At 42.3% G+C, this 22876-nt stretch overlaps 1 protein-coding gene across 1 annotated transcript in view; it reads right to left on the bottom strand.

The window, feature by feature from the left end:
• The window catches only part of reep3.S (receptor accessory protein 3 S homeolog), a 98582-nt gene that overhangs the window by 44513 nt on the left and 31193 nt on the right, over positions 1-22876 (bottom strand). Inside the window, exon 2 of the mRNA XM_041570865.1 lies at positions 13997-14069. Coding sequence (XP_041426799.1) covers positions 13997-14069 — 73 coding nt within the window. The remainder of the gene's footprint in view (positions 1-13996; positions 14070-22876) is intronic.

Raw genomic sequence — 22876 nt, 5'->3', positions numbered from 1 at the left:
CTAGCAAAGGATTGGGTAGCGGATCAGAGGGGGAAAATTGTGTTTTGATCTGGGTTGCAGGTTACAGGTAGCAGGTATGGGTTGGGTATGGATAGCACAGAATAGACCCGTGCAGGACTCTAGAGGGAGGTACATAGAGGTCCTGCCTCCTAATTGTGCTACATTTACACAAGATAAGGGAGAAGCAGGAGGTAAAGGTCACAACACTCTTGCGCGCCCTTTAGTGCTCTAGCACCTGCACCCTAGGGATACATTAAAGGGCATGTAAAGGCAAAAAATTCCCATATTTACTTTCTTCAATGAAAAACAAAACTATCTCTAATATAATGTAATTAAAAAATGTGTACCGTTTTCATAAGAAATCTGACTGTATGCAGTGAAATTCTCCCTTCATTTACTGCTGTGGATAGGAATTGTCAGACGGTCCCTAACTGCTGAGCAGGGAAACAATCATACTTATGAACAGCAGGGGGAGCCCCCGCCTTACTTCCCAGCCATGCAGAACTCAAGCAGCTTTGTTTGTTTCCCTGCATAGCAGTCGGCGACTGTGTAGAGAGATTTGTTTTGGATTTTATTTTTGCCTTTACTTCCCCATTACTGTTTCCAACTCCAGTTGCAGGGTCAAAGATCATGGAGCCAGATTTAAACAGATAAACTGGGATTCTATTTAGATAATTATTTTGCTGCAGCCACTGGTTCTGCAGAGTTGGAGAAAGTTCTTATCAAACAAAATTCACATTAGATTACATGACAACACAGGACCCAGTGCAGTCTGTATATTCTGATTATTAATCAGCCTTGTTGTATCGGCTTCTGGCAGATATTATTTGACTTGAGCTGTTTTGATCATTTATGATGATCCCTAAGCAGCCCAGACCACACTGAGTATGTGCACAGTCTTAGTCTTGCAAAGATGTTTAACAAAGTTACAAGATGGTGACCCCCTGTGGCCAACATTGAAAGCATAAATCATTTGTTTGATTAGGTTTGTGGTGCAGTAAGTTCCTGTTTATGTTTAGTATACAAAATACAGTATTTGTAGCCATATTCTATTCTAGACTTTACTTCCCCTTTAAAGATGCCTAGTCTTGCAAGCAAGCTTCAGTTCATGACCAAACAAAAAGTCAAGCATGTAGAGGGTAACAAACCCTACTTCTACAGCCCCCTTCTGAACCTCGGGGAGTGGCAATGTAGAGGCCGAACATGGAGGCCAACTTGCTGGACTCATTATTGGAAGCAGTACTCCCACATTAACAGTAAAAACACAGTGGGTGATGTTCTGTGGTATTTATAGATAATGTCACAAAAGGAACAAAGCATGAAGCATCAGCCAGTGATATGTATAATACAGCTTATTAAATGTTCAACCCACACACAGGCTCTTCCCTCATACACAACCTTTCCATGGCTGCCCCCTTGAGTTCTAGTACCCCGCTGTTTCAGTTATTGCACATCGTGAGCAGATCCCCCTTTCTCCTGGGTCAGGAGTTTTTGCCTTGACTCAACCAAATGGCCTTAATGTGGCCTTGAAATCTAAATCTGCACCGTGGGCTTCGTGCATTGCACTGTGCTGAGATACTTGTTCTTTCTTTGTAAAAAAAAAACAAAAACTATGTAGGTAGGAATCCCCAACATTCAGAAGTAAAAGGAGTTGGGGAGCAACACTAGCATGAAAAATGTTCTTGGGGAGCCAAATAAGGGCTGTGTAGCCCCTATGTGGATTGTCAACCTACATTGAGGCTCTGTTTGTCAGTGCACCTGGTTTTTATACAACCAAAACTTGTCTCCAAGCCTGGAATTCAAAAATAAGCACCTGCTTTGAGGCCACTGGGAGTAACATCCAAGGGTTTGGAGAGCAACATGCTCACAAGCTACTGGTTGGGGATCACGGTATGTAGGTGACCTTCTTCAGAAGTGATTGTGGGTAGCAGCACCTTTGATTTTAATGCACAAAAAATCCTCTTAAATGTAGGTGTTATAGAGCTTTCATATTTGGACAGGCTCAAATGAAACTTTCAACCCATAATAAATCTTCCCATGAAGCCCTCGTCCTTAGGACCATTTATGACTCTGCAACTTTATGAAAAATAAGCCTGAAAGTCAGTAGAACTACAAATGTTGTACTTTACATACTGAAATGACTGTACAAGTCATGATACAGTAATGATCTCATAGCAGCTCCCCATCTGGTTAGGCCATCTTTTGAGTGTCAGTGGCACTGCACATGCTCAGTGTGCCCCGGGCTGCTGCTGAGAAGCTAAGCTTAGGGGTCGTCACACATCATCAAGATTTATCTGTCACAGAAGCAGATACTACTGGGCTAATTATTAAATACAGTTTGTATGTTACTGAATTGCTAATTCTTAGCAACTTTTCAAGTGGCCGTCATTTTTTTTTTTTATCGTTTTTGAATTATTTGCCTTCTTCTTCTGACTCATCTTCTCACCGACCCCATCTTGAAAGAAAAATGCTGGAGCTGAGTCAGTTCCTAAGTTCACACAACTGACCACAACATAAAAGATGGGAAGCTACTGGGGGGGGGGGACATCTTTTGAGGCACAGATCTTCCCTACTTAGGGCAGAGATACACGCTCAGATTCGTGGAGATTAGACGGCCAGTGACAAATCTCCTCTTCTTCGGGGCGACTAATCTTCCCGAATTGCCTTCCTTGTTTGCCTGCCTTGCCTCAAGAGGAAACTTCGGGCGACTTCGGAAAGCGAATCCCTCCGAGTGTCATCCCGCCGGTGATTTACATTCTAGCCGTAGAGAAGGCAGTTCCGGGAGATTAGTCGCCCCGAAGAAAAGGAGATTTGTCACCAGGCTGCTTATCTCCCCGAATCGGAGTGTGTGTCTCTGCCCTAAAGGGCTGGTAATAAAGCCCACAGGATAAGGGGTAGAATTTCTAGTACAATTCCCTATTAAGCTTTAGTTTACCTTTTAAACCAACCACATGAATGTTAAATCTACACGCTCATTAGTTTATTAGCTATGAATGTAAATACATAGTGCAGCCATGCAATATGTACGGTAATAATGCAATAATCTATTCAGCATGTATGTTTTTTATACAATTTTAACGTGGCAAAGGAGAAAACCCACCCATTATTATTATTATGAAATACTTGTCATCATACAAAACTTCAGGGGGAAAAACAGCCTGTCCAGACAATGGCTGAGCCTGCTATAAAAACTGACTGGGAGAGAGGGAGTAAGGATATTATTTTGGATGGAAAAGGTTTCCCTGGCAGGGAATCTACTCCTTCGTAAAAGCACAGATTGTATTTCATTTTGTGTTCAGCTACAAATTAGAATAAATCAAGGTTTTTGGTTGCTCTAAAGCTCACATTGCAGCTGGACCTCCTTAGGGAGGATAGGGTGGGACCAGCCCCAGGTCCAATTAGGACACAATGTGGGGGTGAATGAAAACTTTCTGCCTTGGATATGTCTGGAACTATAGCAGAAGGGGATTGTTATACAGTGGTGTTTACACAGATCCGGAATCCTGTTATTAGGGGAAGGGAGGCCCCGCCAAACAACGGACCACAAGTGGAGGTTTCAATCCAAAAAATCATTATAATCTCCGCTCCAAACAAAAAAACGATTTATGGAATGGATTGCAGGAACCAAAAATCAAGTATCAGCTGATAAATATATACTGTATATTCATAGTTCCAAACAGATAATCCTTTAAGCAATCTAACCAATATTATATTCTGATAGATGCACTTGAATATGTATAAAACCCCTGAAATATTAGACACAAAGCTGTTTCCCGTGACTCTGTTCTCAGAAAGTTACATATTTGTCTTGCTAAGCTTTCACATGTCAGTTTGCTAATTATTCTTTCAAGGGCTCAAAATCCTGCAGTGATGTGAGCAATGGGTTTTTACAAAGGATCTGTGACCTCCGTGGTCTTTTAAGGGGTTGTTCACATTCAAACAACTAGAACTAACTTTTTCCAGTTACTTGCTATTTTCTATGTGTCCCCGTTTTTCTAATATTTAAGTGTAAAGTGTCATTTTTATACCTGCTAAAGCAGCTCTGGGAGGAGGGGTCACCGACCCTTGTCCCTGCTGAGCAGAATTTCTGGGTTTCATTACAGGCAGCTGTTAGAATTGATAATAGTTGACAATAGTTGCTAATACTCCAGAGATGCTGCTGAGAAATGTATCGACTAAATAATGCAAAATTGTAACAGTTTAGAGTCTGCGCCTGAATTACTGAGCTGCCAGAATCAAACACCAGAGACACGAACATTCAACTTTAAAGTAAGATTTTGGAAAAACAGTAAAAAACAAATAATGGAAAGTAAAACCCACGTGAGGCAACTTCGGAAAACGAAGCTCTCCGAGTGCCATCCCTCCTGCAATTTACATTCTTACCGGCGGGAGGCAGTTCAGGGAGATTAGTCACCCTGAAGAAGAGCGACTAATCTCCCCAAATCTGAACGTGTGCCCTGACCCTTAAAGGAAACCTAGTCGGCACAAACCCCCCAACCCCCCTCCCGTTTGTTTGCCCACCCTCCTTCCTCCCCTCTGGCCTACCCGTTCAGCTGGGCAAATGCCCCTAACTTGTTACTTACCCTTCTGAGCAGGTCCAGTCCAGGGAGTTCACCGACGACATCTTCTTCCACGCGATCTTCTTCCTGCTTTGACCGGCGCATGTGCAGTAGGATAATTTCGCCGGTACGGATCTACTGCGCATGCTCGTGACTTTTGGCACATGCGCAGTAGATCCGTACCGGCAAAATGATCCTACTGCACATGCGCCAAAACGCCGTTCACAGCAGGAAGAAGATCGCGTGGAAGAAGATGTCGTCTGTGAACTCCCTGGACTGGACCTGCGCAGAAGGGCAAGTAACAAGTTAGGGGCATTTGCCCAGCTGGACGGGTAGGCCATATATACACAGTGGCGTAACTAGATGTTACTGGGCCCCACAGCAAATTAATTTTAGGGCCCCAAACATATCCAGAGGTTGTCCTGTTTTACCAAAATGTATTGAAATTGTATATGAATTTGAGCCTCATGGGGCCCCCTATACCTCCTGGGCCCCCTGCAGGGGGGGGGGGGGGGGTGTGTGTGTGTGTGTGTGTGTGTGTGTGTGTGTGTGTGTGTGTGTGTGTGTGTGTGTGTGTGTGTGTGTGTGTGTGTGTGTGTGTGTGTGTGTGTGTGTGTGTGTGTGTGTGTGTGTGTGTGTGTGTGTGTGTGTGTGTGTGTGTGTGTGTGTGTGTGTGTATTTATTTATTTAATTTATTTATTTATTTAATTTTCACATGCGGGCATGTGTATGATTTAGTGGATTTCCCACACACTGACTTATTTCATCCTCCAGTCACACAGCCCTTAAAAAAGCCGACACAGAGCCTTCTGCATCAGATTTCCCCTCAGGGCGGCGAAGCCTTAGCAACAGCAACCAGAGTAGGCTGAACATAGCAACCACCTCTTAGAGGTCAATGCACATCAATCTCTCAGCCCTTTACATTCCAAGCTATAAATCACCTGCAACAGCGCTGGAACTACAGCCCGGGGAGAAGGACAAGAAAACAAAAATAAGAAAACAAACATACAGAAAAGATTATCATGCCAGATAAAATATTCCGTTATGATACATCTGTTACCAGGTGACCAAGAGTAATTAAAAAAAAAAAAGTAGATTTATCATAAGTAACTGCCTATCATCTCTGCAAATCTGGGGGTTCACAAACTACATTTCACCCACTACATCTCAGCCTCAGTTCTAATATAAGGGACTATCCTTTTAAAATGTGCAAGGAGCACAGTGTAGCAAGGGGAACGGAGCCGGAGCAGAAGTTGCAACAAAATCTGCACTTGTTTACAGACCAGCCAGCAGCAACCGAAATGATCCAGCTCTTTAAAGGAGAAGGAAAGGCTAAAATTGAGTAAGCTTTATAAGAAATGTCTCAATAAACACACCAGCAAACCCTCAAAGTAATGCTGCTCGGAGTCCTCTGTCAAAAAAAACAGCATTTATTTCCTTCTATTGTGTACTCATGGGCTTCTGTATCAGACTTACTGTTTTTAGGTTAAACCTCCAGGGCTAGGGCTTGAACATGCTCAGTTTGATCCTCTCCCCCTCCTCCTTTCTCCGCTCCCTGTTGTAATCTGAGCTATGAGTGAGCAGGGAGAGACTCAGGCAGGAAGTGATGTCACACCAAGCTAATATGGCAGCTGCTATTATAAGCAAACCGAGACAGCTTCTAGAACTGTTTTACAATCCTTGGGCTGCTCAGTGAGACTACATTGGAGGCTCAGCAGAATCAATATGATGGAGGCTCTACAAACCCATTCTAAGCGGTGCAGAGGATATACCACAACCTCCTAACTTATAGCCAATAATACTAAGAAAAAACATCTCCTCCATTGGTGTGTTATATCTGCCCTGTCTGTCAGGCCCCAAATGATGGCATGTCCATATGTATTCAAACAAAAAAAATCATCAATCGAGTGTGTGTTTTTATATAATACACAAAAGCTATGAATATCTTGTAAATGATATCCTTATAAACGGTGAGTTCTGATGTCATCAGTTATAAACGGTGAGTTTTGATGTCATTTCTGTCACGACTCACTGAAACTTGTGTATTATAATAAATAATGTACCCCCTGAGGATATTAGGCCTTCGGCCTTGTGTTTTTATATGGTCATGAACCTCTTGGTAACTTATAATATTCTTATATTTTACAAGAGGGGGTACCTTAATTCACTATATAATACACAAGAGCCGTGAATATCCTATAAATTACATCCTTATAAACGGTGACTAGTGAGGTCATCAGTTATAAATTACCCCTTGTTGGAAAATATGAGGATATTAGAAGTTACCTCGGAGTTCCATGACCTGTATACTTATAATATCCTTATATTTAATATAATAGGGGGTACTTTATTCGTTGTTTGTACACTATATGCTTGTTACTTTTTCATTTTTCTCGGAGAAGGAAGCCAACGATTACATAGAATGTTCCATTTCCACCTGAAGAGCAGAATGTATTTTTTTCTCTGGTTTCCGTGGCAACACACAACTAAAGCGCCAACCTTGGGTTTTTTTTGTATCCTAGCAAAATGTAATTTTATCATTCTGATCAGAAAAAAAAAAAGAAATCAAATATCCCGTCTCCATGGAGAAACGCTCAGAACTGCTTCCCCGCTGCGGTTTCCTGCCACACTATAATGAAACCATTCGCTGTCACTAGACGCTGCAAATGTGAATGGGCAAGAAAACTTGCCATTAATTGTACGGAGATACATTTGTCTGCTTGGGGGGAATGATAGTTCAGTGTAGCTAGAGGGCCCCGAAATATCAATAGCAATTTATACAATGCAATTCTGCATAAATAGTACTTTTAGCAACTACAGGCATTGGTTATCCGGAAACCTGCTATCCAGAAAGATCTGGATTACAGAACGGCCATTTACCACAGACTCTTATAATCAAATAATACAAATTTTTAAAAATGATTTCCTTTTTCTCTGTAATAATAAAACAGTAGCTTGTACTTGATCCCCCAACTAAGATAAAATTAATCCTTATTGGAAAGAAATAGAGATGCACCGGATCCAGGATTCGGCCTTTTTCAGCAGGATTCGGATTCAGCCGAATCCTTCTGCCTGGCCGAACCGAATCCTAATTTGCATATGCAAATTAGGGGTGGGGAGGGAAATTCACGTGACTTTGTCACAAAACATGTAAGTAAAAAATGTCTTCCCTTTCCCACCCCTAATTTACATATGCAAAATATGGATTTAGAATTGGTTCGGTATTCGGCCATTTGCAAAGGATTCGGCCGAATCCAAAATAGTGGATTCGGTGCATCCCTAGAAACAAAACAAGTCCCGAGCATTCTGGATAACAGGTCCGATACCTGCATAGTGTCCATGCATATGCCCCCCCCCCCCGGCCCAAGGCAGCCATTATTACCCTACTCTATAACCTGCCCCTATAACTGGGTTTACTGCTTCCCCAACAGTAACTTCCACACGGCCAACCAAGGGTGTGTTACAGGTTCTCTCCACTCGGAGCAGAATATTATTTTTGGCACCTGGCTGGCAATTTCAACCAGATTTGAGAGCAGCAGAGAAATTAAAACACAGCGAGCCGGCAACTCCCAGCAAGCAGACAAAGGTCCAATGTTATACTGAAAACAAAACCCTTAACCCCCCCAAGTCACCATCAAAGAGCATTCAGAAATCTCTGGTTAATTAACTGCGCAAACAAGCACAATTAAAATAAAAAAAAAAAAAGAGAGAAAAAAAAAACCTGGATTTGGCAGGAAAGCTCTGAATTACGGAAAGGTAGTCTTCCACAGATTCCATTTTATCCAAATAACATAATTATTTTAAAAACGATTTCCTTTTTCTCTGTAATAATAAAACAGTAGCTTGTACTTGATCCCAACTAAGATATAATTAATCCTTATTGGAAGCAAAACCAGCCTATTGGGTTTATTTAATGTTTACATGATTTTCTAGTAGACTTCGGGGCAGATTTATCAAGGGTTGAATTGAAAATTTGAATTTCCTGGGGTTTTTATTGTCAAATTCAACTAGTTCGAGTTATTCATTCGAATTTAAAAAAAATTAAGATTTTTAAAATAAAAATCCTGCTGAAAAAGGCCGAATTCTGGCCGAATCCTGGATTCGGTGCATCCCTAGTTTGTGTTTTTTTTGTTCTATACTAATGAATTTTTTTTATGTTTAAATTTATGTTACTGAGCCATTAAGGCATGAAGATCCAAATTAAGTAAGTCTTGCACTAGGGCTGTATTTTCTATATAGGCACCTGACCGTTTATGACTAGGCCGGCAGTTTCAGTCAGCCTATACATGAAAAAAGTGACCCCTAGCTGCCGTCAGACACTTTTAGTTAAATCCAAAAGGTGCAGATGTTTAAATTTTTAGATACAAAAATCTGGAATAGGAAGGCAAATCAGTCATGAAGTCGTAAAAATAAAGACCAACTGCAGAGCTGCTAAAAGCCATTCTAGAACATGCTGAGCTTATATAGAGGATATAAACCTCTTAAAATGAGCAGTATGATTGCAACTGATAAGGAGTATCTGTCCCTTGCTGTTCTCTGCACTGCCAGTTCTGCCTATATAAACAATGTATGGAGAATGCCTTTTCCTTAGATCACCCAATATAACTGCAGAGAGGCTGTTGCGGGTACAAGGCAATGTTGCCATCAGGAGCAGGGAGCCCGTGCTTTTAGCATGCAGCTGGACACGTCAGTAGCGCAGTCATTTTTCGCAGTAATCACATTGCAGGTGCAGGAGTGTATTTATCAAAGCAGACAGCTGCAAACCTCATCCATCAGCCTGACCATGGCTGAATCCTGACCTATATTGTAAAACTATTTATATGTAAATGATTCCCTTTCCCTTCTAGGCTTTCTGTACGTATATTACATTTCCCCGCTCTGCAGTCTCAGGCCATTTGTCTGAAAAGGGAGATTAATATTCCTGCTGATTGTTTCTTCCACTTTATCCCATACCCTAAGCATGTATTATAATCAGGATTATGGCTAATGGAACGTGGGGACGGGCTCAGAGCCGCACTGTTGGGCAGACCAGCAACAATCACATGGTATAAAACATTTTACTACAGGTATTAGGATCCATTATGCAGAAACCCGGTATCCAGAAAGCTCAGAATTACGGAAAGGGCGCATCCCTATTTTACCCAAATAATCTTTAAAATTTATAATTTTTAAAAATGATTTCCTTTTTCTCTGTAATAATAAAACAGTCGCTTGTACTTGATCCCAACTAAGATATAATTAATCCTTTATCGGAGGCAAAACCAGCCTTTTGGGTTTTTTTCATGTTTACATGATTTTATAGATATAATAAATCCTACACCAAGATGGTATTTATTTAAGTCCGAATGCCAAAAACTTGAAAAATTTGATTTTTTCCCCTCTATAAACCGAATTTTTAGTGAAAAAAAACCTCCAAATTTTTCGTGATTTATTATACCCCAAGGGTATAATAAATACTCCATCTTCAAGCTGTAGAAGTCAATGGCAAAGATCCCATTTCAAATTTGAAGATATCAAGGTCTGCGCCAGAAATGTGAAAAAAAAAAAAAATAGGGGTTTCGAGTGACTTCACTAAACATTTGAGCGTTTTGGGCATAAAACCCAAAAAATTTGGAGGTTATTTTATTTTATTTTTTTTTGCAAAAACCCGAACCTTTTGAGTTTTTTTTTTTCCAAACCGATTTTATCAAGGTTTTTTTTTAATGATAAATAAGGTCAAATTGTGGATTCTAGTTTCGTCTGACTTTTTTACTTGAAAAAAAAACGAATTTTGATAAGGAAAACTAAACCCTAAAAATGAATGTGGCTAAAAATGGCATGTTTTATATAGTGAACTTATTGCACGAGGCTAAAGTTTCAGCTTGTCAATAGCAGCAATGATCCAGGACTTCAAACAGTTTTATGGTTGCTGGGGTCAGTGAACCCCGAGATCCAGATATAATTTTTAGTAGGGATAGGATGGTAAGGCTAATCATTATAAAATCATTAAAAAAAAGATGCTTAGAAGAAGCCCAACTAAGGGGCGAAGTTTCTTGCGAAAATTCACCAGAAATCCAATCTGCAGGGACATTGCCAAATAGTCGTAGAGGACAATTCGCTAGTGAAAGAGTACATCGCTAGCGAAGATTCGCCAGGCGGATTTTCGCTCAGACGATCGAAGTTTGTCAGGACGTTACCCCTTTCAACCAGTTTCCTTTGCCAGGTTATACCTGGGGAACTTATAAGATGAAGTTACATCCTCCTCAATCTTATGTCAGTGACATCATTTCCTGTATGCCGAAAATTTATAAAAATTTAAAAAAATGATGGCATTATTTGATATTTTAAAGTGGGATTGTGTTTAAAAGGGACAACTGTTACATATTTTTGTTTTTTTATTTTTTTTATTTACCATTTTAAGCTCACGTCACATTTGTTTTAGGGTGGGCTCATGTCTAGGGCATTAGAGCATCTCTTTTGTCTTTATTTTGCTTCCTTGAACATGTGTAATAAGTCACTTATAAAGACATACAGTATATATGACCTATATGTACCTGCCCTTATGAAATTATTCAGATTACTAACGAAGTTTCGCAGAAATGAAAGTTAGCGAAAGTTCACTATTGTGGTGTTTATACAAATGGCCTGTAGATGTCACTGTGCTCAAGACTTATACTGTGCATACTTTCTATACAGCTTGTGGTGTTAGAGTTGCTTCCTGTTGTGTAATGGCTGCATGAGCCTGCTAATAAAGCACTGTATTACTCTACTCATCCTCGGCTACCAAAACCTAACTATGAAATGCTTGCGCTGACAAATTTACGCTAGTGAAACTTCGCCAGCGTTCGGCTGCCGAGACGCAACATCGCATTTTTAAGAAAAAGCGTATGCACAGCGAATGAACATCTGAAGTGCCATGAAGTGTGGCGAAGCCTTCTCCGGCAAAAATTCACCCTTTAGTGAATTTGCCAATAAGGGGCACATTTACCTAGGGTCGAAGTAAAATCCTTCAACTTCGAATATCGATTTTGCGCTATTCCTACGATCGAACGATTTGAAGGATTTTAATCCATCGATCGAAGGATATTCCTTCGATCAGGAAATTGTTAGGAAGTCTATGGGGGCCTTCCCCATAGGCCAACATTAGCCTCGGTAGGTTTTAGGTGGCGAACTAGGGGGTCGAAGAATTTTTCAAAGAGACAGTACTTCGACTATCGAATGGTCGAATAGTCAAATGATTTTTAGTTCAGTCGAAGGTCGTAGTCGAAGGTTGAAGTAGCCCATTCGATGGTCGAAGTAGCCGCATTCGACCATTCGAAATTTGAACTTTTTTTCCTCTATTCCTTCACTCTAACTAAGTAAACGGGCCCCTAAGTGTTTACTGGAAGGTGAACCTCCCTCCCTTGCACTCGAGCGAGTTATACTTTGTACCTACCAAGTGCTTCTGTATCAGTTGGCCTTTAATTTACTGTATTTCAAATGCATGCATTTCTTCTGGCCACAATCCATCTGCTACTGAAAGTGACCGTTGGGTTCTACTGAAATAAATAAACAGGCTGAGCAGCCGCCCATCAGGCTTTTTTACACCGGTTGAGAAATTTCGGAAGAAAATAAGGCCCTTATGCGTAAGGTTGAATTGGTAGTAACTTGGGGCTCCCCAATGATGTACATATATCACCCCTGAGGTTATTATTTAAAAAATATTTTCATTTTTTTCATATACTGTACCTCCCCACCTGAAAAATATACAGTTTAACAGAAAATCTTTTAAAGGTACAGCCAACACAGTGCATTACTTCCCCTTTAATTAATGATTAACATAATCATTATAATTACCAACATCTAAGAGAAGACTCAGAAATGAGGAATCAAAACAGACTTTGTGTTTACAAAAACTCCTCGTCCCACAGATGCGGCTCTTCAGACCCAACAAACACACTGCCAAGATATCCAGACAAGTTCACATACAGGAAACAATTTATATCAGAAATCATGGCTCGGGGGCACAAAAGGGAAATTCACCCAATTTTTTTTTTTTTGTTATTGGCAAAAACATTTCTCCTTGTAAGACTCACTGCTGCCATAGGACTTGCATGTGACAGGAAGACCATCTGGCTCCGCTAACCCTGAGAATTGCTTCCTCGCATTTATTCAACAATCTCACTGTAAGTCACAAGAACTACACATTCACATGTGCAAGAATTAACACTATCCTTCCTAAACCAATTACTACAGCCTCTCCTTTGTAGCCTCTTCCTACTATTCTCTCTCCCCTTCAGCATCTCCTTTCTAGCATTCTCTTCTACAGCCTCTGACATGCACTCTCTCCCCCTGCAGCCTCTCTCTCTCTCTCCCCCTGCAGCCTCTCTCTCTCTCTCTCCCCCTGCAGCCTCTCTCTCTCTCTCCCCACTGCAGAGGCTCTCTCTCCCTCTCCCCCTCTGCAGCGTCTCTCTCTCCCTGCAGTCTCTCTCAAACCCCCAGCAGTCGATCTCTCTTCCCCTGCAGCCTCTCTCGATCGCCCCCCTCTGCAGCCTCTCGCTTTCCCCCTCTGCAGCCTCTCGCTTTCCCCCTCTGCAGCCTCTCGCTTTCCCCCTCTGCAGCCTCTCGCTTTCCCCCTCTGCAGCCTCTCGCTTTCCCCCTCTGCAGCCTCTCGCTTTCCCCCTCTGCAGCCTCTCGCTTTCCACCTCTGCAGCCTCTCGCTTTCCACCTCTGCAGCCTCTCGCTTTCCACCTCTGCAGCCTCTCGCTTTCCACCTCTGCAGCCTCTCGCTTTCCACCTCTGCAGCCTCTCTCTCTCTCTTTTTCACCCTCTGCAGCCTCTCTCTCCCCCCCCCCACTCTGCAGCCTCTCTCTTCCCCCTTTGTAACCTCTCTCTCCCCCTCTGCAGCCTCTCTCTCTTCCCACCCCCTCTGCAGCCTCTCTCTGCTCCTCTGCAGCCTCTCTCTCTCCCTCTGCAGCCTCTCCCCCCCTCTGCAGCCTCTCCCCCCCCCCCTCTGCAGCCTCTCCCCCCCCCCCTCTGCAGCCTCTCTTTACTCCCCTGCATCTGGTTGGCACTTATACTGGTGGATTATATACACAGGAACACAGACTTTGAATTTTTGCAATCTTTCCCGAGAGGGCCACCACAATCGAAAAGGGCCAATTCACCATAATCTTAAAAACTTGTGTTTGGGGTCCTCTCCTTTAAACCTTACTTGACAGTTGCCCTTAAAAAAACATAGGGGATCCTTATCAGGGCCAGAACACTTTGCTTAAGGTTTATCCATTTCATGGAGGCCTAAGGATACTTTTTTCTTTTTCCCTTTATAAAGGAAGTAGCATGGCAGCTCCCACATGCACAGCAATACACTGCACCCTGACCACTTACAAAGCAAAAGTACACAAACAAATTCCATTCATAAAATAAAGGAACGTTTATTTAAATCCTGTTGCAAAGGGAATAATAAACACAATACTTACATATTCTTTCACATTTTTCGTCCTCACAGCCTTGTATGAGTTATACGCTGGGTATAATATGCCAAACACCAGCCTAAAGTAAAAAAAAAAAGAAACAAATCATAAATCTTAACTCTAAGAATCCGTGCAACAGCTTTAATTGCCATTTAAACATTTATACCTTCTTTCCTTCTTCAGAGGAGACCAACTGCTCTGAGCTAAACATGCTGGGAGTTGCAGTTCACAACAGTCTCAGCATAAAGCCTTGTTGAAAGACTTCTGCATTCAAATTCGACTGTTTTAATTTGTAGTTATAGTATATGAATTACACTATCCTATCAAAGGTATCCAAACTAGGGATACTCCGAAACCACTATTTTGGATTTGGCCGAACCCCTGAATCCTTTGCGAAAGATTCAGCCGAATACTTAACCGAATTCTAATTTGCATATACAAATTTGGGGTGGGGGAAGGGGAAAACACATTTTACTTTTTTGTTTTGTGGCAAAAAGTCACGCGATTACCCTCCCGCCTCTAATGTGCGAATGCAAATTAGGATTCGGAGTTGGGCAGAAGGATTTGGCTGAATCTGAATCCTGCTAAAAAAAGGCTGAATCCCGAACCGAATCCTGGATTGGGTGCATCCCTAATCCCAACACACTGTATGTACATAGAAGCCTCCTTACATTGCATGTCCTACTCACTAGCTGGTTCCAAACGGTCTCTGGAAGCAATGCCAGTACAAAAACTATAGGTTGGGGAAGGGTAATAAAGGGTAACGTTTGGTGGATGAGAAATAAGGTCCAGGGCTGTTTTCCATGGTTTAGGCTCCTGGTTCCACTGAAGCAGTTTATGTCTACATCATACAATGACAATATTGAATATACTGTTCTTCCAATTCAGTTTTGTTTCTGCCCAATAATGTCCCTAAGCACAAAGCAAGGTCCATACAAATGGGCATAGCAGAGATAGGATTGGCAGAACTTGACTGGGCTACACAAATCCATGACCTCAACCCAACCAAACACCTATGGGATGAACTGGAATAGTGACTGTGAACCAGGCCTGATCCCCAAAAATCAGTGCCCAACATCATTGGAAGAGAAGCCCACCAATGGTGGTCCTCAGCTAATGGAAAGCCAGTCTAAAAAACTAGTGGCTGTTATAGTAGGAAAGGGTGGTCCAATATCATATTAATGGTTTGGGAATGGGATGTTGAACAGGTGGTCGTCCTATTTGTTTCCTCATGCACAACTAAAAGCCAAACTTGAAGATTGGTTAGGGTGAAAACCTTTCTGCTGTCCTAAATAATCTGGGACTCAATGGCTGATATGCCAATGTTTTCCTATATGTTATATCCTAAGTCAATCAAAGGTTAAGCTTAAACTGAAAAAGGTCCCATAACCACAGCCGTGGCATTATTCCCAGACACCCACAGTCATCACAACCAGATACTGCTTTTGCTATTTATGTCAACTGGGACTGCATCAGCTCAGGCAAACAATATGGCGCACAATGCTGATAAAGCTGGGAAACCCCTTGTTATAAATAGGGCATGTTTCACCTTTAAAAGTAGACATTTCCGCAGGACAAAACAGGCAATATTAACACAGGAGACAATGGCTGTGTGCGACTTTCATACACCAGTCGGGAACAAAGCCAGCCTTTTATCTGGAAGCCAGTTTCAGCCGAATCTAATTTATCATGTTCCGCACAGTGAGATTTATGAGCAGCCTTGCTTAGCCGCGTGTATAGGGCTGCCATTAAAATGCCCAGCTTTCCCCATCTCTCCGGCAATTAATGCAGCCTTCATTTTTCTACTGCAGCCTAACCTTAAAAAGCACCTGACAATATGTTCTTGCACAAATGTGTAGGGAATTGGCAGCCCCCGGGAACGTCGTCGATATATCGCAGCTCTCTTTGTAAATCACAGACACAAAAGGAATAAAGGAGTTTGGTATAATTAGTAGAATCCTGCCTGGAGATAAGCCCTATTATCATAAAAAGATAACACGCGTCAAGCCTTCGCTCTTGTGAGGTCTTTATTCATAGTTAAATGGGGGGGAGGGAGCATTAACCAAAAATGGGGCTGTAAATAAACAGCAATAAAATGTAACTATCACCCCATCTGACTCGAAGGTCTTTCAAGGACTCCCCCTGTCAAGGTGGTAAATTTAGCTTTATTAGTAACGTGAACTCTAGCAATGTCACCTACAGTATTCCGTTACAGGGTGAAATAGGACACACTGCTACTTCCTTGGGTTAGTTTGCCTTATCTTCCCTATAGAAAACCTTCTACACAAACAAAGGCAACTGAATAGCTAAATAATTGCTTTTCTTGAGGATCTTATGGTAATAATCTACTGGGGATAATGGCAAGGGCTCTTCATACCTTAAGGCTAAGGCCACACTAGGCGATAGCGCCGCGATTTGATTCGCGGCGACTTTTCGCCGCGACTTTTAAGCCGCAATCGCTGGGGAAACTTTTGCGCTGGCGTCTATGGGGAATTGCGAAAAATCGCCAGCGTAAAAACACACGCGGCGATCTTTTCTCTACTGTCGCTCGAAATTGCCTCGCTAGGCGATTTCGAGCGACAATAGAAAAAAAGATCGCCGCGAGTCAAATCGCGGCGCTATCGCCTAGTGTGGCCTTAGCCTAAGTCTACTAGACAACAGGGATGCAAGCTTAGGCCGAATACCGAACTGAATCCTAATTTGCATATGCAAATTAGGAGTCAGAAGGGGAAAACATTATTTACTTCCTTGTTTTATGGCAAAAAGTCAGGCGATTTCCCTCCCTGCCCCTAATCTGCATATGCAAATCAGGATTTGGTTCAGCCGGGCAGAAGGATTCGGATAAATCTGAATCCTGCTGAAAAATGGCCGAATCCCGAACCGAATCCTGGATTCGGTGCATCTCTACTGGATAATCATATAAACATTAATTACACCCAATAGGCTGGTTTTGCTTCCAATTAGGATTAATTATCTCTTAGTTTGGATCTAGTACAAGGTACAGGTAAGGGATCCGTTATCTGGAAACCAGTTTTCCAGAAAGCTCAGAATAACGGCCATCTCCCATAGACTCAATTTTATCCGAATAATCCACATTTAAAAAAAAAAAAAAAAAGAATTTCCTTATTCTCGGTTATAATAAAACAGTATGTTGATCAAAACCAAGATATAATTAATCCTTATTGGAAGCAAAACCAGCCTATTGGGTTTATTTAATGTTTACATGATTTTCTTATGGTATGAAGACCCAAATTGCAGAAAGACCTTTTATCCTGAAAGTCCCAGGTCCTGAGCTTCTGGATAGCAGGTCCCATACCTGTACTATTATAACAGAGAAAAGGGAAATGGTTTTTTAAAATTTGGATTATTTTGATAAAATGGAGTCTACGGTAGACAGCCTTTCCATAAAGGAGTTTTTCTGTTTTCCGGATAACGGATCCCATACCTGTACTTCTGACAAGGTAAATAATCCTCTCCTGGGGATTCTGCCGTTTAATCTCATTACAGCACTGTAGCAAGGAGAGGCCTTGCAGACTGCAATGTACAGCATACATCCCATCATATACTATATAACACACGTCTAAATATGTATAAACACATACCCTTTAAACATCAGCTTCTATATTAGGATATCTTATTATATCATATGTACAGGTATGGGATCTGTTATTCGGAAACCCGTTGTCCAGAAAGATCCAAATTACATAAAGGATTTCTCCCATAGACTCCATTATAATCAAATAATCCAGATTTTTAAAATGGATTTCCCTTTTCTGTGTAATAATAAAACAGTATCTTGCACTTGATCCCAACTGAGATATAATTAATCCTTATTGGAAGCCAAACCAGCCTATTGGGTTTATTTAAGGTTTACATGATTTATTAGACTTAAAGGGGTGGTTGACCCTTAAATTATATTTTAGTACGTTATTGAATGGCTAATTCTAAGCAACTTTTCAATTAGTGTTCATTTTTTATTTTGCATATTTTTAAAATTATTTGCCATTTTCTTCTGACTCCTTCCAGCTTTCAAATAGGGGGTCACTGACCCCATCTACAGTACAAATGTTCTGTAAGTCTAAGCATTTAGAGTTATTGCTTCTTTTTATTATCTCATCTTCTATTCAGACCTCTCCCATTCATATTCCAGTCTCTTATTCAAGTCAGTGCATGGTTGCTAAAATAATCTGGACCCTAGCAACTGGAAGGCTGAAATGTCAAACTGGAGAGCTGCTAATAAAAACCTAAATAACTCAAAAACCACAAGTAATAAAAAATGAAAACCAATTGCAAATTGTCTCAGAATATCCCTCTCTACACCATTCTAAAAGTACATTTAAAGGTGAACAATCCCTTTAAGGTATGAAGATCCAAATTATAGAAAGATCTGTTATCCGGACAACCCCAGGTCCCAAGCATTCTGGATAACAGAATCCAGATCATGAAATTCTGATATGAAGGGAAATAAAAGAGAATTAATGATATAACCGCAAAATTTTGTCAAGAGCTTTTACATACCCAATAGTACCCCATATACAGCAAGGGAAGTTTCAACCTGCCACCCCTCCCAGGCCCATTTGGTGCTCCATCTGCCCCAAGTAGAGAACTGTGGGTTAAACCATTCACTTTGGCCTGGAGGGGGGGGGACAAATGTCAGATTAGACATGGTAATAGCACTTTCATTCTGCGATCATGCTAAGGGGACACGAATACAGGGGGATCATTGGAAAAAAATTTGGGGGGGGAAGAAGGGTTATATCTCACCTAAACTACAGCAATCAATAAAGCAGTTCCCAGATCGGTGCAATCCCGTACTAAACTACAGCTCCCAGAATCCCTGCATAAACAAACAGGCCATGTGAGATGCTGGGAGTTGCAGTCCAACAACAGAATTTATATAGGCCGACCATAATAACATGAAAGACTCTCTGCAGTATAATATTGTGGAAAACACAATTTCATGAAGGTTCCCATGGCAACATACCCGTATGACAATGGCAGCGCAGGCTCTAAATGACTCCCAGTTCCTAATTTGGTCCTACTACAAAGATTTGCCATTTATTCCACGTCCTTTTAACTTTCCTTTCAGTCCCTCGCTGGTGGTTCTGCAAAACACGGCCACGTTGGTTTCATTCCCCTTTCTGCTGTTGCTATGGCAACCAAGAACTGGCACTTTCACAACAGATTGTAATTCACGTCCTTAGCAAACAACGGAGAGATGGAAGCCGGCCAACCTACAAACCTCTTAGCTGGCAAGCTTTTATTCACCGGGGGAAGGGACCTAGGAACTTTATAGTGTTCACTAGAATACATTACACATAAAGCTTAGCTTCTCTCTCTTTTATTCAACCTTACAATCAGTTCTCTTCCAGGTCTGTTAATCAGCAGTGCAGAAATCTACATATCCAGACAGATGCTACCAAAGCCACACTCCCTTCCCAGAGACTATTATCCACTGTTACTATAGACACCATCTCTCCCTACTATACCTGCTATCCCACAGTCACACTCCCTTCCCAGAGACTATTATCCACTGTTACTATAGGCACCATCTCTCCCTACTATACCTGCTATCCCACAGTCACACTCCCTTCCCAGAGACTATTATCCCACTGTTACTATAGACACCATCTCTCCCTACTATACCTGCTATCCCACAGTCACACTCCCTTCCCAGAGACTATTATCCACTGTTACTATAGACACCATCTCTCCCTACTATACCTGCTATCCCACAGTCACACTCCCTTCCCAGAGACTATTATCCACTGTTACTATAGACACCATCTCTCCCTACTATACCTGCTATCCCACAGTCACACTCCCTTCCCAGAGACTATTATCCACTGTTACTATAGACACCATCTCTCCCTACTATACCTGCTATCCCACAGTCACACTCCCTTCCCAGAGACTATTATCCCACTGTTACTATAGGCACCATCTCTCCCTACTATACCTGCTATCCCACAGTCACACTCCCTTCCCAGAGACTATTATCCACTGTTACTATAGGCACCATCTCTCCCTACTATACCTGCTATCCCACAGTCACACTCCCTTCCCAGAGACTATTATCCACTGTTACTATAGACACCATCTCTCCCTACTATACCTGCTATCCCAGTCACACTCCCTTCCCAGGGACTCTTATCCCACTGTTACTATAGGCACCATCTCTCCCTACTATACCTGCTATCCCACAGTCACACTCCCTTCCCAGAGACTATTATCCACTGTTACTATAGACACCATCTCTCCCTACTATACCTGCTATCCCAGTCACACTCCCTTCCCAGGGACTCTTATCCCACTGTTACTATAGACACCATCTCTCCCTACTATACCTGCTATCCACAGTCACACTCCCTTCCCAGAGACTATTATCCACTGTTACTATAGACACCATCTCTCCCTACTATACCTGCTATTCCCACAGTCACACTCCCTTCCCAGAGACTATTATCCACTGTTACTATAGACACCATCTCTCCCTACTATACCTGCTATCCCACAGTCACACTCCCTTCCCAGAGACTATTATCCACTGTTACTATAGACACCATCTCTCCCTACTATACCTGCTATCCCACAGTCACACTCCCTTCCCAGAGACTATTATCCACTGTTACTATAGACACCATCTCTCCCTACTATACCTGCTATCCCACAGTCACACTCCCTTCCCAGAGACTATTATCCACTGTTACTATAGACACCATCTCTCCCTACTATACCTGCTATCCCACAGTCACACTCCCTTCCCAGAGACTATTATCCCACTGTTACTATAGGCACCATCTCTCCCTACTATACCTGCTATCCCACAGTCACACTCCCTTCCCAGAGACTATTATCCACTGTTACTATAGGCACCATCTCTCCCTACTATACCTGCTATCCCACAGTCACACTCCCTTCCCAGAGACTATTATCCACTGTTACTATAGGCACCATCTCTCCCTACTATACCTGCTATCCCACAGTCACACTCCCTTCCCAGAGACTATTATCCACTGTTACTATAGACACCATCTCTCCCTACTATACCTGCTATCCCACAGTCACACTCCCTTCCCAGAGACTATTATCCACTGTTACTATAGACACCATCTCTCCCTACTATACCTGCTATCCCACAGTCACACTCCCTTCCCAGAGACTATTATCCACTGTTACTATAGACACCATCTCTCCCTACTATACCTGCTATCCCATAGTCACACTCCCTTCCCAGAGACTATTATCCACTGTTACTATAGACACCATCTCTCCCTACTATACCTGCTATTCCCACAGTCACACTCCCTTCCCAGAGACTATTATCCACTGTTACTATAGACACCATCTCTCCCTACTATACCTGCTATCCCACAGTCACACTCCCTTCCCAGAGACTATTATCCACTGTTACTATAGACACCATCTCTCCCTACTATACCTGCTATCCCACAGTCACACTCCCTTCCCAGAGACTATTATCCACTGTTACTATAGACACCATCTCTCCCTACTATACCTGCTATCCCACAGTCACACTCCCTTCCCAGAGACTATTATCCACTGTTACTATAGACACCATCTCTCCCTACTATACCTGCTATCCCACAGTCACACTCCCTTCCCAGAGACTATTATCCCACTGTTACTATAGGCACCATCTCTCCCTACTATACCTGCTATCCCACAGTCACACTCCCTTCCCAGAGACTATTATCCACTGTTACTATAGGCACCATCTCTCCCTACTATACCTGCTATCCCACAGTCACACTCCCTTCCCAGAGACTATTATCCACTGTTACTATAGGCACCATCTCTCCCTACTATACCTGCTATCCCACAGTCACACTCCCTTCCCAGAGACTATTATCCACTGTTACTATAGACACCATCTCTCCCTACTATACCTGCTATCCCACAGTCACACTCCCTTCCCAGAGACTATTATCCACTGTTACTATAGACACCATCTCTCCCTACTATACCTGCTATCCCACAGTCACACTCCCTTCCCAGAGACTATTATCCACTGTTACTATAGACACCATCTCTCCCTACTATACCTGCTATCCCACAGTCACACTCCCTTCCCAGAGACTATTATCCACTGTTACTATAGACACCATCTCTCCCTACTATACCTGCTATCCCACAGTCACACTCCCTTCCCAGAGACTATTATCCACTGTTACTATAGACACCATCTCTCCCTACTATACCTGCTATCCCACAGTCACACTCCCTTCCCAGAGACTATTATCCACTGTTACTATAGACACCATCTCTCCCCTACTATACCTGCTATCCCACAGTCACACTCCCTTCCCAGAGACTATTATCCCACTGTTACTATAGGCACCATCTCTCCCTACTATACCTGCTATCCCACAGTCACACTCCCTTCCCAGAGACTATTATCCACTGTTACTATAGGCACCATCTCTCCCTACTATACCTGCTATCCCACAGTCACACTCCCTTCCCAGAGACTATTATCCACTGTTACTATAGACACCATCTCTCCCTACTATACCTGCTATCCCAGTCACACTCCCTTCCCAGGGACTCTTATCCCACTGTTACTATAGACACCATCTCTCCCTACTATACCTGCTATCCCACAGTCACACTCCCTTCCCAGAGACTATTATCCACTGTTACTATAGACACCATCTCTCCCTACTATACCTGCTATCCCACAGTCCACACTCCCTTCCCAGAGACTATTATCCACTGTTACTATAGACACCATCTCTCCCTACTATACCTGCTATCCCACAGTCACACTCCCTTCCCAGAGACTATTATCCACTGTTACTATAGACACCATCTCTCCCTACTATACCTGCTATCCCACAGTCACACTCCCTTCCCAGAGACTAT

This window comes from Xenopus laevis, chromosome 7S, assembly GCF_017654675.1.
Source record: "Xenopus laevis strain J_2021 chromosome 7S, Xenopus_laevis_v10.1, whole genome shotgun sequence".
In the NCBI taxonomy this organism is placed as follows: Eukaryota; Metazoa; Chordata; class Amphibia; order Anura; family Pipidae; genus Xenopus; species Xenopus laevis.
This window is presented reverse-complemented; position numbering and strand designations above follow the sequence as displayed.